Source organism: Lissotriton helveticus, chromosome 4_1 (genome assembly GCF_964261635.1).
Source record: "Lissotriton helveticus chromosome 4_1, aLisHel1.1, whole genome shotgun sequence".
Lineage (NCBI taxonomy): Eukaryota > Metazoa > Chordata > Amphibia > Caudata > Salamandridae > Lissotriton > Lissotriton helveticus.
In genome coordinates this window covers 1,737,260,757-1,737,274,220 of record NC_136063.1, presented here as the reverse complement: position 1 = coordinate 1,737,274,220, position 13,464 = coordinate 1,737,260,757, and the positions used below count along the sequence as shown (strand labels likewise).

The following is a 13,464-nucleotide window of genomic DNA, read 5'->3' as shown; positions in this document are numbered from 1 at the left end:
ATCCGATGATCTAAGTATTCTCTTCGGGTTGTATACTTCCAGGCGAGCTTTGATATAGGCCGGCGCATGACCGTAGATCGCCTTATGCGCTATACAGAGGCTCTTAAACTCAACCCTCTCCTTAACAGGGAGCCAATGAAGGTTTCGGAGAAGGGGGGAGGCCTTTGTTCGTCTGGGCAATCCGAAGATTAGCCGTGCAGCGTCATTCATTACGACCTGAAGTCTGTTTGTCAATATTTTTGGGAGGCCAAGATACAGGGCATTCCCATAATCGACCCGCGAAATGACGGTTGCTGCTACAATTGAGCGCATCATGGAATGAGAGAGGAAGGGAGCTAACTTTCTCAGTTGTCTGATGATGCTTGTGCAGGTTCCAACCACGGTGGAAATTTGGCTGCACATTGACAGGTCACAATCTAATTTAATCCCCAGGCTCTTTACGTTAGTACTAGGTTTTGGGGCTGATCCAAGCTCTACAGGCCAATACAGGTCACTCCACGGTGAGGTGGTAGATGGAATTACCAATACCTCGGTCTTATCCGGGTTGATTTTTAGTAGATTTTTCGTCATCCACCCTACAGTGTACCTCAAGATGTTTTGAGCTTGGATCTGTGCTGTCCCTGTGTTATCGATACTCAGCAATAGCTGGGTATCGTCAGCATAGTTGTAAACTCTACAGCCCATCTCGGCCAGGGATGCAATCAAAGGCTGCAGGTAAAGATTGAACAGAAGTGGGGACAGTGCGGAGCCCTGTGGTACTCCGCACTCTAAAGACCCCACTTCAGATATTGCCTCCCCTAGTTGTATCCTCTGAGTCCTTCCTAAAAGGAAGGATTGCAGCCACTTGAAGGCCAAGCCTTTGATCCCAAAGGCCTCCAGTCTTCCCAGGAGCAGGTCAAGGCATGTCAATGTACCCAAGTCTCACCTGGTGCCCTCACAGCGCAACCTGTTCATTGGTGCGGTACTGGACACAACTGTATGTCGTGCATTCCCTCCACCTCAAAGGATTCGCGACATACAGGAAATTATTCCTCTATTTTTCAATGGAGCGGTCGTTCCAGTCCTGAAGGTCCTTCGCCTGCTCGGTCTGATGGCTTCATGCATTCTGTTGGTCAACCATGCACGCTGGCATATGAGGGCGCTCCAGTGGTGCCTCCGCAGGCAGTGGTATCAGCACAACGGAGATCTCAGGGAGTCAGTGAAGATCTCCAGAGAAACTGCAGCGGATCTGTCTTGGTGGAGCGTGGAAGGCAATCTGTCTCAAGGAAAGCCTTTTCAGATTCCTCCATCGGTTGCCACAGTGATATCTGATGCGTCCACTCTCGGGTGGGGTGCTCATCTGGGGTCCTGGAGGTCAAGGGTCTTTGGTCTCCAGAGGAAAGGTTGCTTCACATCAACCTTTTGGAATTGCGGGCGATACGTCTGGCGCTCAAGGCCTTCCTCCCTTCCCTTCGCGGTCAGTCGGTTCAGGTCCTGACGGACAACACGACCGCGATGTGGTACATCAACAAGCAGGGAGGAGTAGGGTCGCATTGTCTCTGCAGAGAGGCTCTGCGTCTCTGGTCCTGGGTTCAGGACCATCGGATTTGTCTGATAGCAAACCATCTGGCCGGAGTTCAGAACGTTCGTGCAGACAGTCTCAGTCGGCAGTTCTCTGCTGATCACGAGTGGAGGCTCCATCCGGGGGTAGTTCACAACATCTTTCAGATGTGGGGGACTCCTCGGGTGGACCTGTTCGCCACTCGCGAGAATGCTCACTGCCTGTCATTCTGCAGTCTCCAGTATCCGATGCAAGGAGCCTTGGGGGACGCGTTTCAGTTGAGTTGGAGCTCGCATCTCCTTTACGCGTTTCCTCCCATACCATTGATTCCTCGGGTTCTGAGGAAAATTCGCCAAGACCGGGCCCAAGTTATATTGATCGCCCCGGATTGGCCAAGAAGGGTGTGGTACTCAGACCTTCTCCACCTCTCCTCTCACCCGCCGCTCCGTCTCCCTCACAGGGCAGATCTCCTCTCTCTCCAGACCTTACACCTTCATGCCTGGAGATAGAACGGGGCAACCTGATTTCTTTTTCTCTCCCTCATGATGTGGTGGATGTCATTTTGTCAGCCAGGCGTGACTCCACTAAGTCCATCTATTCTTATAGGTGGTCTAAATTTGTTACTTGGTGCAGGGAGAAGTCTTTAGACCCTTTGAGGGCCCATTTATCTGATGTTCTCCAGTTTGCCCTTTCTCTGGCACAGCAAGGGCTTGCGGTGGCCACGGTGAAGGGTTATCTTTCTGCGCTGTCTGCTTTTATCTGTTTGCCTGACCAGCCTTCTCTTTTTAAATCTCCTATAGTTTTAAGGTTTTTGAAGGGCCTCACGAATAAGTTCCCTCCTACCCCTTTTATTGTGCCTCAGTGGGATTTAAATCTTGTGTTGACATTTTTAATGGCTGCTCCTTCTGAGCCTCTTCACAAATGTCCTATGAGGCTTCTGACTTTCAAGACTGTTTTCCTCGTTGCAATAACCTCGGCAAGGAGGGTAAGTGAGCTTCAAGCTCTTAGTCACAAGCCCCCTTTCTTGTCCATTCATGTTGATCGAATGGTTCTTAGGACCAGGGCTGCTTTTCTGCCAAAGGTGGTGACCTCTTTCCACCTTGGTCAATCCAATACCCTTCCTACCTTTTATCCTCCCCCACACCCTTCCAAGGAGGAGGAGAGATTACACCGTCTTGACCCCAAGAGGGCGGTAGCCTTTTTACTTGGACAGGACTAAAGACTGTCGTTTGGATGACCAGCTCTTTATTGGCTTTGCTGGCTGCAAGAAAGGAAGAGCGGTCCATAAGAGGACTTTGTCGAGGTGGATCGTCTTCTGCATTAAGATCTGCTACTCTTTGGCCGGTAAGGAACCTCCAGAGGGTATAAGGGCTCATTCTACGAGAGCTAAGTCATCAACCTCAGCGTTGGCTAGAGGTGTGCCTGTTGAGGATATTTGTAGAGCGGCAACTTGGTCTTCCCTCCACACTTTCGCGAAGCATTACTGCTTGGATTCCGAAGTGAGGAGGGAGGGCCACTTTGCGCGCTCTGTCCTCCAGGATTTCTTGGTCTAGAAGAGTGGACACCCTTCTCCGGGAGTGGGGACTGCTGTGGGACTCTATTCACAAGGTGAGGAATCCACACGGCAGATGTATCTATCAGAAGAACAAGTTACTTACCTTCGGTAACGCTTTTTCTGGTAGATACTATATCTGCCTGTGGATTCCTCACTGACCCACCCGCCTCCCCGTTGTCCACTCTTCTATGCCAGAAGTTTCTATAATGTATTATTTTATGGTCAAGGAGTTGTTTATTTCAAATGTTTTATTGCATTTGCTTCACACTGTGTGTTACCTTGATTTCTATACTGCGTATACTGTGTATATGTCTACTGTCATCGGTCCGTCCGTGTGCCTCGAACGCACGGAAAAAAGGGCGGAACTGAGGTCATCACGCCGGCGTGGGCCTATTATAGGCGTCGGTGAAGTCAGCGGAGTCGCGTGCGATTCCGTGCCTCTGTGACGTCCGGATCCACGTCGGCGCGAAGCTACAAAAAGAATTTCCGAATGTTGCTGACGCAAGGGGATATTCACAAGGTGAGGAATCCACAGGCAGATATAGTATCTACCAGAAAAAGCGTTACCGAAGGTAAGTAACTTGTTCATCACACTTAAAAATAAGTTTCTTACAGGAAATAATCTGATAAAAGGTTAAAACTAGCAATCATTTGTCTAATACAATGGTAAAAAGACATTAAACCAAGAATCAGCTTTGATGAAGTTACAATACAATAAATATTATAAAAATACATTATTAAAAAGCTTGAATAAAATCTGCATCCAATAACATCTTTCCTGAGGAGTAACAATGCCAATTCATCGTAAGGCTTTTGATCTTAACAGCCAAGCCCAGCTTAAATATTTGGCCACCCCACTTGCTAGCGTAGTATTTGCATCCGACTGAAGAATTCGGAGGGCGGTTGAATGGTTCCTTGTCTCTAACGGTCGACAGACCTGTCTTAACCATTTCATTCTCGGTTTAAGATAAGCTGGGCACACAAACAAAAAGTGCGGGATGGTTTCAACTACCCCAACACAAAATGGGCAATCAGCAGACGTTTGGTAGGGAGGTTTCCACTTGTTTGTACGTTCGTGGACGGGGAGGGTTCCCACTCTAAACTGAAAGAAAAGAGCCCTATCTCTAGGTTTCTGGATAAAATCCAGATGGGGCTCGAGACGAGGCACTGTCTTGTGCTGGCGAAACTCATCAGTCAGTCTGCTTTGATTGGGATCTATATGAGCTTGATTGTCAATCCAAGCCCAATAAAATCTCTTAATTGCCGTTTTGGACAATGGGGCCCCTGACTCCCATAGAGGTTTAAGGCCAGTGGACAAAAGAAGTCTTTTGTGTTAGCTAACCAGGCGATCTTATACGAACCTTGGAGATTCATTACTTCCTTTAGTCCATCGGCATAGCTGGAAAGTTCTGGGGTACGCCAAAGGCGACCCCAGTAAAGAAGAGGGCGTAAGCCTATTAGATCTTTAATTGGAGCGGCGGCCCAGATCGCTCAAAAGGGGTTGGCTAGGGGTTCCCCTGGGAAGTGAAATAAGCTCCCTAAATTTGTTTTCAGCTGTCACAAGGGCATCTACATTATTGAAGCCCCAGAGCTCAGCTCCATATAATGCACAGCCTATTGCTTTTGCAGCATACATCTCCAGGGCGGGCGCAATAGGTCTGGAGATTGAGGCTCGTGTTCTCTCCCAATTACACCCATAACCCGCTTATGGCTTAAGGCCATTTTTTCGATGTGCGGCTGCCATTTTAAATTGTCTGCAATTCTAATCTCCAGATAATCAAAAACTTTAACATGCTCTAAGGGCTCCCCGTCGAGCGTGAGCGTGGAATTAGCCGATCTGCTTGGATTAAAATAAAGGAGCTTTGTTTTGATGGTGTTAATTACTAGGCCCCTCAAAGTGCAGAACAAACAGAACCTATCAAGCAGCTTCTGTAGACCTGCCGGAGTTTTCAATACCAACAGTGTATCGTCCGCAAATAGTAGTGTGGGGACCTTGACACCAGCCAGGACAGGGGCATTGGCATTGATTTCAGATAGAAAAGAGACCACCCCGTTTACAAATAGCGAAAAGAGGGTTGGGGCCAGGGCGCATCCTTGGCGGACATCTCTGTTCACAGGGATTTTGTCTGGTTTTTGGACCTGGGAACCCCACCTAATCCGTGCATAGTTACCATCATGCATGCGGGCCAAAAGGTTCAGAATAGATGTGGGAAACCCCATATCCCGCAGGACTGACCAAAGACGCTCGTGAGGAACCAAGTCAAAGGCGGTCTTCAAGTCTATAAATGCCAAGTAAAGACCGCCCTTGCCAATGTTTACAACCTTCCAGTGCAGTAGTACCAGCCTAAAAGCCTGGTCAATTGTGCTCGTACAAGGCCTGAATCCCGCCTGGTATTGGGATAGGATGTTCTCTTCCGCCCACAGAAGGATCCTCTCCAGTAGAACCCTACCAACCACCTTCTGACCAGCGTCAATAAGACTTATTGGGCGGTAGTTGGCAGGGCTCTCCCTGGGGCCCTTTTTGTAGATGGGGATCACCTTGGCCCCTTTCCAAGAACTTGGTACTGGTGATCCCTCTAGGAGTGCATTAATCAGTAGTACAAAAAAGGTGGCCCATTGGTGGACATTAGCTCGGAACAGGTCACCTGGAATACCATCCTGTCCCCGGGCCTTAACGGATACAATTTTGTTTATGGCCACCACCACCACCTCGTTTTTCCCAACAGGGTCAAAAGAGACTGATGGGCTCAGCGAGAATGCCGTTGGATGACCGGAGTGCCCGCTACTCTCTATGGCCTCGTCTCCTGCATAAAGGCTACTGAAATATTCAAACCACTCCTTGTCGGTGATATGATTGGGAATTTGGTCCGGATCACAACCCTTGGATTTCCTTACCAAAGACCAAAAAAGTTTGCTATCCTTAGACTGACTAGCTGTTTTCAGGCTGGCCCAATGGTTTTCCTCCCATTCCCTTTTTGCTTCAGAAATGGCTTGCCTATACTGATGACGTGCAAGGCGTATCTCAGTAGGTTTTTGGGTTTTATGGCAAGCATTAGGGTAGACTTTTTCCTCTTACAGTTCTTGTTAAACCAATGCTCAACTCGTTTCGTGTTGATGGAATACTGGGGCCTGGGTCTCTAGAAAGAGAGAGACTATCAAGTCAATTGTTTTCATGTAAATTATCTCCGCCTCCCGAGATCCCACCACATTTGTACAAGCTACGGAAAGTCTGGAGGTCTGATTGCTTATAATCTCCTCCAGGGCACTAATTTTCTGATCATTCAGAGAATTTTTGCCATTTAATGAACCTTTTACAGTTGGAGGGGATTAATGCCTTTGTAAGCATCTGAGGTCTGATACCAGTCCGATGCTCCGTGTTTTGTAACAGTTCCCGCATACAAAGTGACAGTGGATTGTGGTCGCTATGAATAGATGGAATAATTAACATATAAATCACATTTTTCCATAACCTTTTGTCCACCAAAATGTAGTCTATTCTTCTTGGACAGGACACCCTATTAAACATGTTGGCTCCCAGAAAATCCGAGGGTGTGCGCCTATTAACAGCTTTTAAACCATGTTCCAAAGTTAGTGCATTTAATTGCAAGACAATCGGTGACCATTTCTTCACTGGCGGGATCTGCAAGAGCAGTATGCCCCATCTGACATCATCCTCTATTCCTAGGTCATCATTTACTGTCAAGGGTTCAAAAGTACAGTTAAAATCACCAGCGATCACAAATAAATTGTCAGAGGGGCAAGATGTGAGTATCTCGGACAAAATGGAAATAGTTGGGGATTTCGCCCCCCCCCTTGCAAGCCTCTGACATAGATGTTAAAAAATTCCAAAATGACACTGTCCCTTGAGTCCTTGATAGTCAATCTCAAGAGATCCGGTGAAACGTTCGGATGATGAACAATTTTGCAATTGAGTGCGGCTTTAACCCATATTAGCAGCCCACCAGATGGACGACCGCGCCCAGAAAAGATACCTGGAACATGAAAACAACAAAAACCAGGCTTATACAATGGCTCAAGACTCCAGGTTTCCTGGAATATACACAGATCATAATCATCAATAAAAGTGTTCCATCAGTTTTTCATAGATTTCATCTTGCTAGTTAAGGACAAAATAATGGTGGTGTTTCTATTCCTGGGTTATGAAGCAAAATTACATTTAATAAGAAGGACCTTCACACGGACCTGTTCTCTCTCACAAGAAGTGCTTTGCAGCCTTCATGTGCGGTCTACACACTGACTTTGCTATGGTAACAGCGCTTCCAGTCTGTCTTGTTTTCATGGAAAAGATAGAAGGATGCATCGTTTAGGATTCAATGCCTACGTCTGCGTGTTGCAGCCACATTTTCTCAGCATGTACATTAACTCAAACTCACCCGCGTGCAAGCTATATCTTAAAGATAATCGAGGGAAAGGGGTAAACTTGAGCATTTCTTGCATGGTACCAGCATTATTTTCTTATTCCTTTGGCACCAGTAATGTTCCGTATGTTTGTTCTTGCTCAGTGTCTGGGGTTTTGTGATAGCGCATATTGTATCCTGCAATACAATAACACCGCGGCCCTGTCTCCACCCCAAGCCAGATAGACTGGCTTTGTTTCCTTTCTTGTGACTATGCTCCGCTTTCCTTTAAAGATGCATCTCTGGCTAGACTTTTACTTTGAGTGTCAATTGCAATGTCGTGCTGCATCCGAGTTTCCACCCCATTTCACTTCTGCAATAAGCCTGGCTGTTCGACTTCACTATGTCTAGTCGAGGGCCCAAGGAGAGGAAGAGTATTCTCAGACCTTGTATCTCTTTTAGATTCACACCCTTGTATCAATGAGGTTGGCAATACTGTCGGTCTGTTTTTAAACTCTTTTGCAGCGCGCCGCAAAAAAAAATACACGCGTTGTCAGAGTTGTAATGCTCGTGAAATGTTTAACTATTTCAAAAGATGTTTTTATTGCAAGCATATGCCACACAAGAACTTGGATTGCCTCATAAATGTGTCCACCGAATGCTTGCAGTAAAAAAAATTGGTATTACTTCCCCCCCCTTCATCGCCATGCATTTTACCACTAGTATATGCAGTAGACCTTTGTACTCTCTACCATTCCTATGCGACTCTTAGTGTATATCCATTCGTATCTCTTCCTTGTGTGACTTTACATCTTGTACATTTGCAATTCTTTCTGTTTGTATCTTTTATGTAACGCAAGTAATCCTTAGTCCTTATGTTTTGCAACTGGTTCTTATGTAAAGCGTCTGACACCTTCGGGTAAAGTTCGCGCTATGTAAAATCGCATTAAATAAAAAAAATTAAAAAAGACGTTTTATGAAGGGAACAAGAAAAATCGATCACCGAGAAAAGCACTCGCATTGCAGGCAGCTACAGTGTCCCAAATGTTAAAAACCTGATTTCAAAATACCCGTTAAACAAAAAATACACACGCCATTAAAAAATCATACTTTGGAACAGCATGGCGAATTAAGACAATGATTCTTAAGTGGATGTTCACAATCTTTGTGCAGTCACTCAAACTGAAGGGGGCCAGTGGGTGGTGTAGGTTGACCCATTACCCATGCCATATCCTGTGGTGGGAGGAAGGAAATATGAAAGATAGTTAATCAGACCAATAAATGAAGCCTGTTGACCAAAAGCCCATCTGTATATTATGTATGATTTTTTGGGAAAATAGTCTGGAGAGATGACTAAAGCAGTCCCAAAGGCCAAACCTGAAAAGGTACTCGCACAATAGCTGCCTATCTGATGTCTCAGTCTCTGGTTATTAAGGCAGTAGGCTCCAGTAATGAGTTTTTGCGGGTGCCTAGTGATATTTTTTTATTTTTTTATTTTTTTTTAATGTAAGCTCTTATGTTAAAATTTCCATGTAATCAGATGTATTATACCGAATTAGCTTTGTTTTTCGGAGCTCATCCAATTAGTATTGACCACCTGGAGTTCATTCAATTCGCATGGATGCTTGAACCTTTCAGTAACCATATCCCAATGATTTTCCAGGTTCTGTTTCTGCGATGGCTGATAACGATGTTTGACCTTATTCAATCCAAAGAACAGCTCCATGCGCTCTACGGCATGTTCTTCTTCTTCTTGCAAGATGACCGACTGGTATGTAACCATGAAGATGGTGTAATTTCTTTTTCTAATGTGTAAACCTGAAGTGCCTCTAGAGTGTTGCAGAAATGATGGTACCGGAGCCGAAAATTGAGAGGAGCAACATTACCAACTCAGGCTCCCAACTGGGTGACAGAGGTCCCATTTAGTTTGTGTGCATTATGGTCCACAGCATTTGTGCTGCAATCCTGTCTATCACATCAACATTTTAAACAATTTTCTTTGCCAAGAATAGCAGTTTCTGACACTACATTATTTCCAACTAGGAATTTCAGAGCTCGACAAAGCCCGGGGAAATGGGGAGGGAGCATGGAGATGGTAGAGTAGGGTTGTTCTTGCATGTGTAGACTTTGAGGCCGCAAATGCCCTTTCAAAATATTTACTACGAATATATAAAAAAATTCTTTATAATCAACTTTTATTGAATTTTCATTAGTGGATATACAGGATCATCCAATATAAATCCATAACCACAGTAGCGATGTCCTACCAATGTAGAAACTGGTGATCAGGTTGTTATAGGTAAATTGCTTTTTAACAAGTAAGCACCATCAGCGCCACATGTATGATATTTACAGGCTTCACATTTTCTAATGTTTCTGTGGGCAACTTTACAGTAAATGAATGCATCAGTATCCTACATCTATTTTGATAAATGTCCTTTTCACACCAAATCTGCGCTGTCCTTGGCATTATTCAATCCCAAGTTTTCCGTCTTTATGTATTTTGCATCCACTATATCTTCTAATATTTCTAGCATTGATAGTATCGGGGTCCCAGTGAGCCTTGATCCTAAAACTGCGGAAATAATTTAGGCCACTCCCCTCTCCAAAGGCTCTGGATACTACTGATTCTAGATTGATTCTAGACCTCCGACTCTGAAATGAAATGTCCATTTATAAAGCGCGATTGCTGCCCTGGGGCGTCCAAGCGCTAGCGGCCAAAATTGCTTAAAAAGAGGGGAAACGCTGAGGATTTAATGTGGGGCATTTAACAGAAAGGTCTTTAGCTGTTTCCGAAAAGAGGAAAGGTTGGGATTGGACCTAAGTTGAAACGGAAGAAAGTTCCATAGCCTGGCGGCTTTGAGTGAACATCCTGCCGCCAGCTCTTGCCCTTTTTATTCTGGGGATTATGGCCATACATGCCTGGCTAGAACGCAGATTTCTGCTAGGTTGGTACTGTTTTATTAGGTCCTGGAAACTAGCCGGTCCTGTATCCCAGAAGGCTTGGTGGGATATACACATCGCCTTAAAGGCAATTCTTTGTCGTACTGGGAGCCAGTGCAGACTGCTCAATCCAGGTTTGGCTGACAGTCTGCGCGGCAACTGGAGCAATGTGCGAGCCGCACAGTTTTGCACAATCTGAAGCTTGCGCAGTGTATATTCCGGGGCACCGAGATAGAGGACATTGTTAAAGTCCAGACGGGACTTGAATCGAACCCTGAATGGCCACCTGCTTGGCCTCCACCGGCAGAAGAGGGAAAACTTTCCTCAACATCCTAAGGAGACCAAAACAGGTAGCCGAAAGTTTTGTAGCCTGAGTGTTGAAAGATAAGGCTTTGTCCAACCAAACCCCAAGGCTCTTTATGTTGTCCTTGGGTGTTGGAGGGGCACCAATACATGGGGGCCACAAGGAGTTGAAGAAGGTGGGGTTTGCGGGACCCAAGAGCATCAGCTCTGTTTTATCACCATTAAGCTTGAGAGAGGAAGAAGTCATCCATCCCTTTACTTCCTCTAGGCATTTTGCCAGCCCACCTGAGGATGGTAAGCCCGGTTCCTGCGCCAGGGAGACCACTAGCTGAGTGTCATCCGCGTAGGAGATGATCTTGATGCCATACGGACGGACCACCTCAGCCAGTGGTCTCATGTAGATGTTAAAAAGCGCAGGGCTTAGGAAGGAGCCCTGCGGTACTCCGCACCTTAGTGGCCTGCCTGTGGATACCATGTCTCCATCAAAAATTTGAAAGGACCTGTCGCTCAAAAAAGATTTGAGCCATCGCCATGCTCCGCCAACTATTCCGACACTCGAACAACGGCTCAACAAGGTGTCATGGTTGACCGTGTCGAAAGCCGTGCTTAGGTCAAGGAGGATCACTGCCACTGATCCCCCCCCCCCCCTGATCCAGGATCTTTCTGGTTTCCTCTGTGTCTACCAACAGAGCAGTCTCTGTCCCATATCTGGGTCTAAAGCCCGTCTGGGTGGCGTCTAACAGCTGGTTGTTCTCGAGGAAATGCACCAGGTGAGTATTGATGTGCCTCTCGAGAAGTTTGCTCACCCAGGGCAGCAGGGAGATCGGACGGTAACTGCTAAAGTCACCGGGGTTCCGTTTTTTGTTTTTTTTAGCAGGGCACGCACCATGGCCCGCTTCCAGGCAGGGGGAACGGTGCAGGAGGTGATGGAGGCGTTCAGGAGGTTCAAGATAATCGGCAGGATGACCTGCGGTGCCAACATCATGACTTCTGGGGGTGCTGGGTCACATGGAGACCCAGATTTTACCTTGCGGGCCATAGAGTCCAAAGATTCAGGGTCTAGTAGCGGAAAGTCATCTAAGGTAATCAGGGATTGAGAAGGAATATCCCCCAAATTTGTCTGACCCTGATCTATGGGCACTGGTGCTATAGATGGAGAAAAAGAATAGATTTGGTTAACTTTCTGGTGGAAGAATTCTGCCAAGTCAATTGCAGTGGGCCAAATGCGTGTTAGGAGAGGGAAGTTTAGTCCGATTCTACACAATTTGGAAGATTTCCCTGGGCTTGGACTTAGCTTGCATAATTTTATCAGAGAAGTACATAGACTGGGCAGATTAAACATCAGCTTCATAGGTTTTGATTGCCTCTCTGTATTGGGCTTTATCGTCCAATGAGTAGCCTAGACGCCACCGTCTTTCTATTTTCCTGCAGTGGCGTTTCCTTTCCCTAAGGGCCTCTGAGTACCAAGGGGCGGATTTTTGGGAGCGTTTCAGTGTCTCTTTGCAAATGGGGAGGGTGGCCTTAAGGGATTGCACAATCCATTCTTCATATTCCTGATTGGCCACACCTGGGTCCTCGTTATAGGCGGGCTGGGTAGACGCGAGTCTATTAGACCACGATTCCATTAGACCACGATTCCACTGGTAATCTGGACCAGATTCTGGCATTCCGTACAGTGGGACCGAGGGGGGAGTGGTGTGAGTGTAGTCCAGGTGAAAGGCACGAGGAGGTGGTCAGTCCAAGGGAGTAAAATTGGTGACCCAACCACTAACTCTGTGCAGTTGCTGAATACTGGGTCCAGCAAGTGGCCCTTCATATGTGTGGGTGCCTCCACTCGTTGAACAAGCTGCAATGCCGCTAGATCATCAGCCAGCGCAATGGCAGTATGATCTGAAGCGGCATCAAAATGGAGATTTAGATCCCCCAGCAATGTAAAGTTGGAGGCAGCGGTGACTTGTTCAGATACAATGGATGTCAGGTGCATATAAAATTGTTTAGAAGGCCCCGGGGGGCGAAATACAACAGTGCCTGAAAAACAAATGTTGGGGGAGAATTCCATACTAAATGCTAAGCTTTCACAGTCCGGAATTAATTCAGTAATTACTCGACAATGATACTGTTCTTTGTATATGATGGCTATGCCTCCTCCTCTCCCTTCAGGACGATTTTGTCGAATAATTTGATAACCTGAAGGAAGGGCAGTAACAATATCAGGGTCTGAGTCTGACATAAGCCATGTTTCAGTAAGGAATACTGCATCTGGCATACGATCTTCTAAGAGAAAGGCAAGTTCGGTCCTATGTTTTGGTAAGGATCTGCAGTTAAGTGACAGCATGCAGTAATCCTGTTTTGAGTTCCGTAGTTGTATGGGCTTAAGAATGCAAGCAGCCTTTAGTTTCCATAGGCCTCCTTCTTAAGAGGACTTCCGCACTGTAATACCTTCTATTTTGGGGCTGAGATGTAAGGGGCATGGCCCTCGGCCCGCTCCTGGCGCAGACGGGCTTGCCTTTGGCGCGCCTGCCCGCTGCGCGGACGGGAGGTCGTCATCTTTTGTACGTTGTGGAGGAGGGTGGGAGGCGTCCTAGTGCTGGACCGCTACCCTTCCTCCCACCAAGATGGCGTCAACCCTCTTTGCCTCCCGGCGTCAGTGTCTCGATCAACTGTGCCGGTTCAGAGGTCGGGTGCAGGGAGCCTCAGTGAGACGTGAGTCTCTCACCAAGGGGTCCGGGGTACTTCGTAAGTAAAACGCACCACTAAAATATTTA

The 13,464-nt window shown here is 46.6% G+C and overlaps 1 protein-coding gene across 1 annotated transcript in view; it reads left to right on the top strand.

Annotated features, from left to right (window-relative positions):
• CENPI (centromere protein I) overlaps nucleotides 1-13,464 on the top strand; it is a 368,972-nt gene that overhangs the window by 137,004 nt on the left and 218,504 nt on the right. The window contains exon 5 of the mRNA XM_078688407.1: nucleotides 9,117-9,224. Coding sequence (XP_078544533.1) covers nucleotides 9,117-9,224 — 108 coding nt within the window. The remainder of the gene's footprint in view (nucleotides 1-9,116; nucleotides 9,225-13,464) is intronic.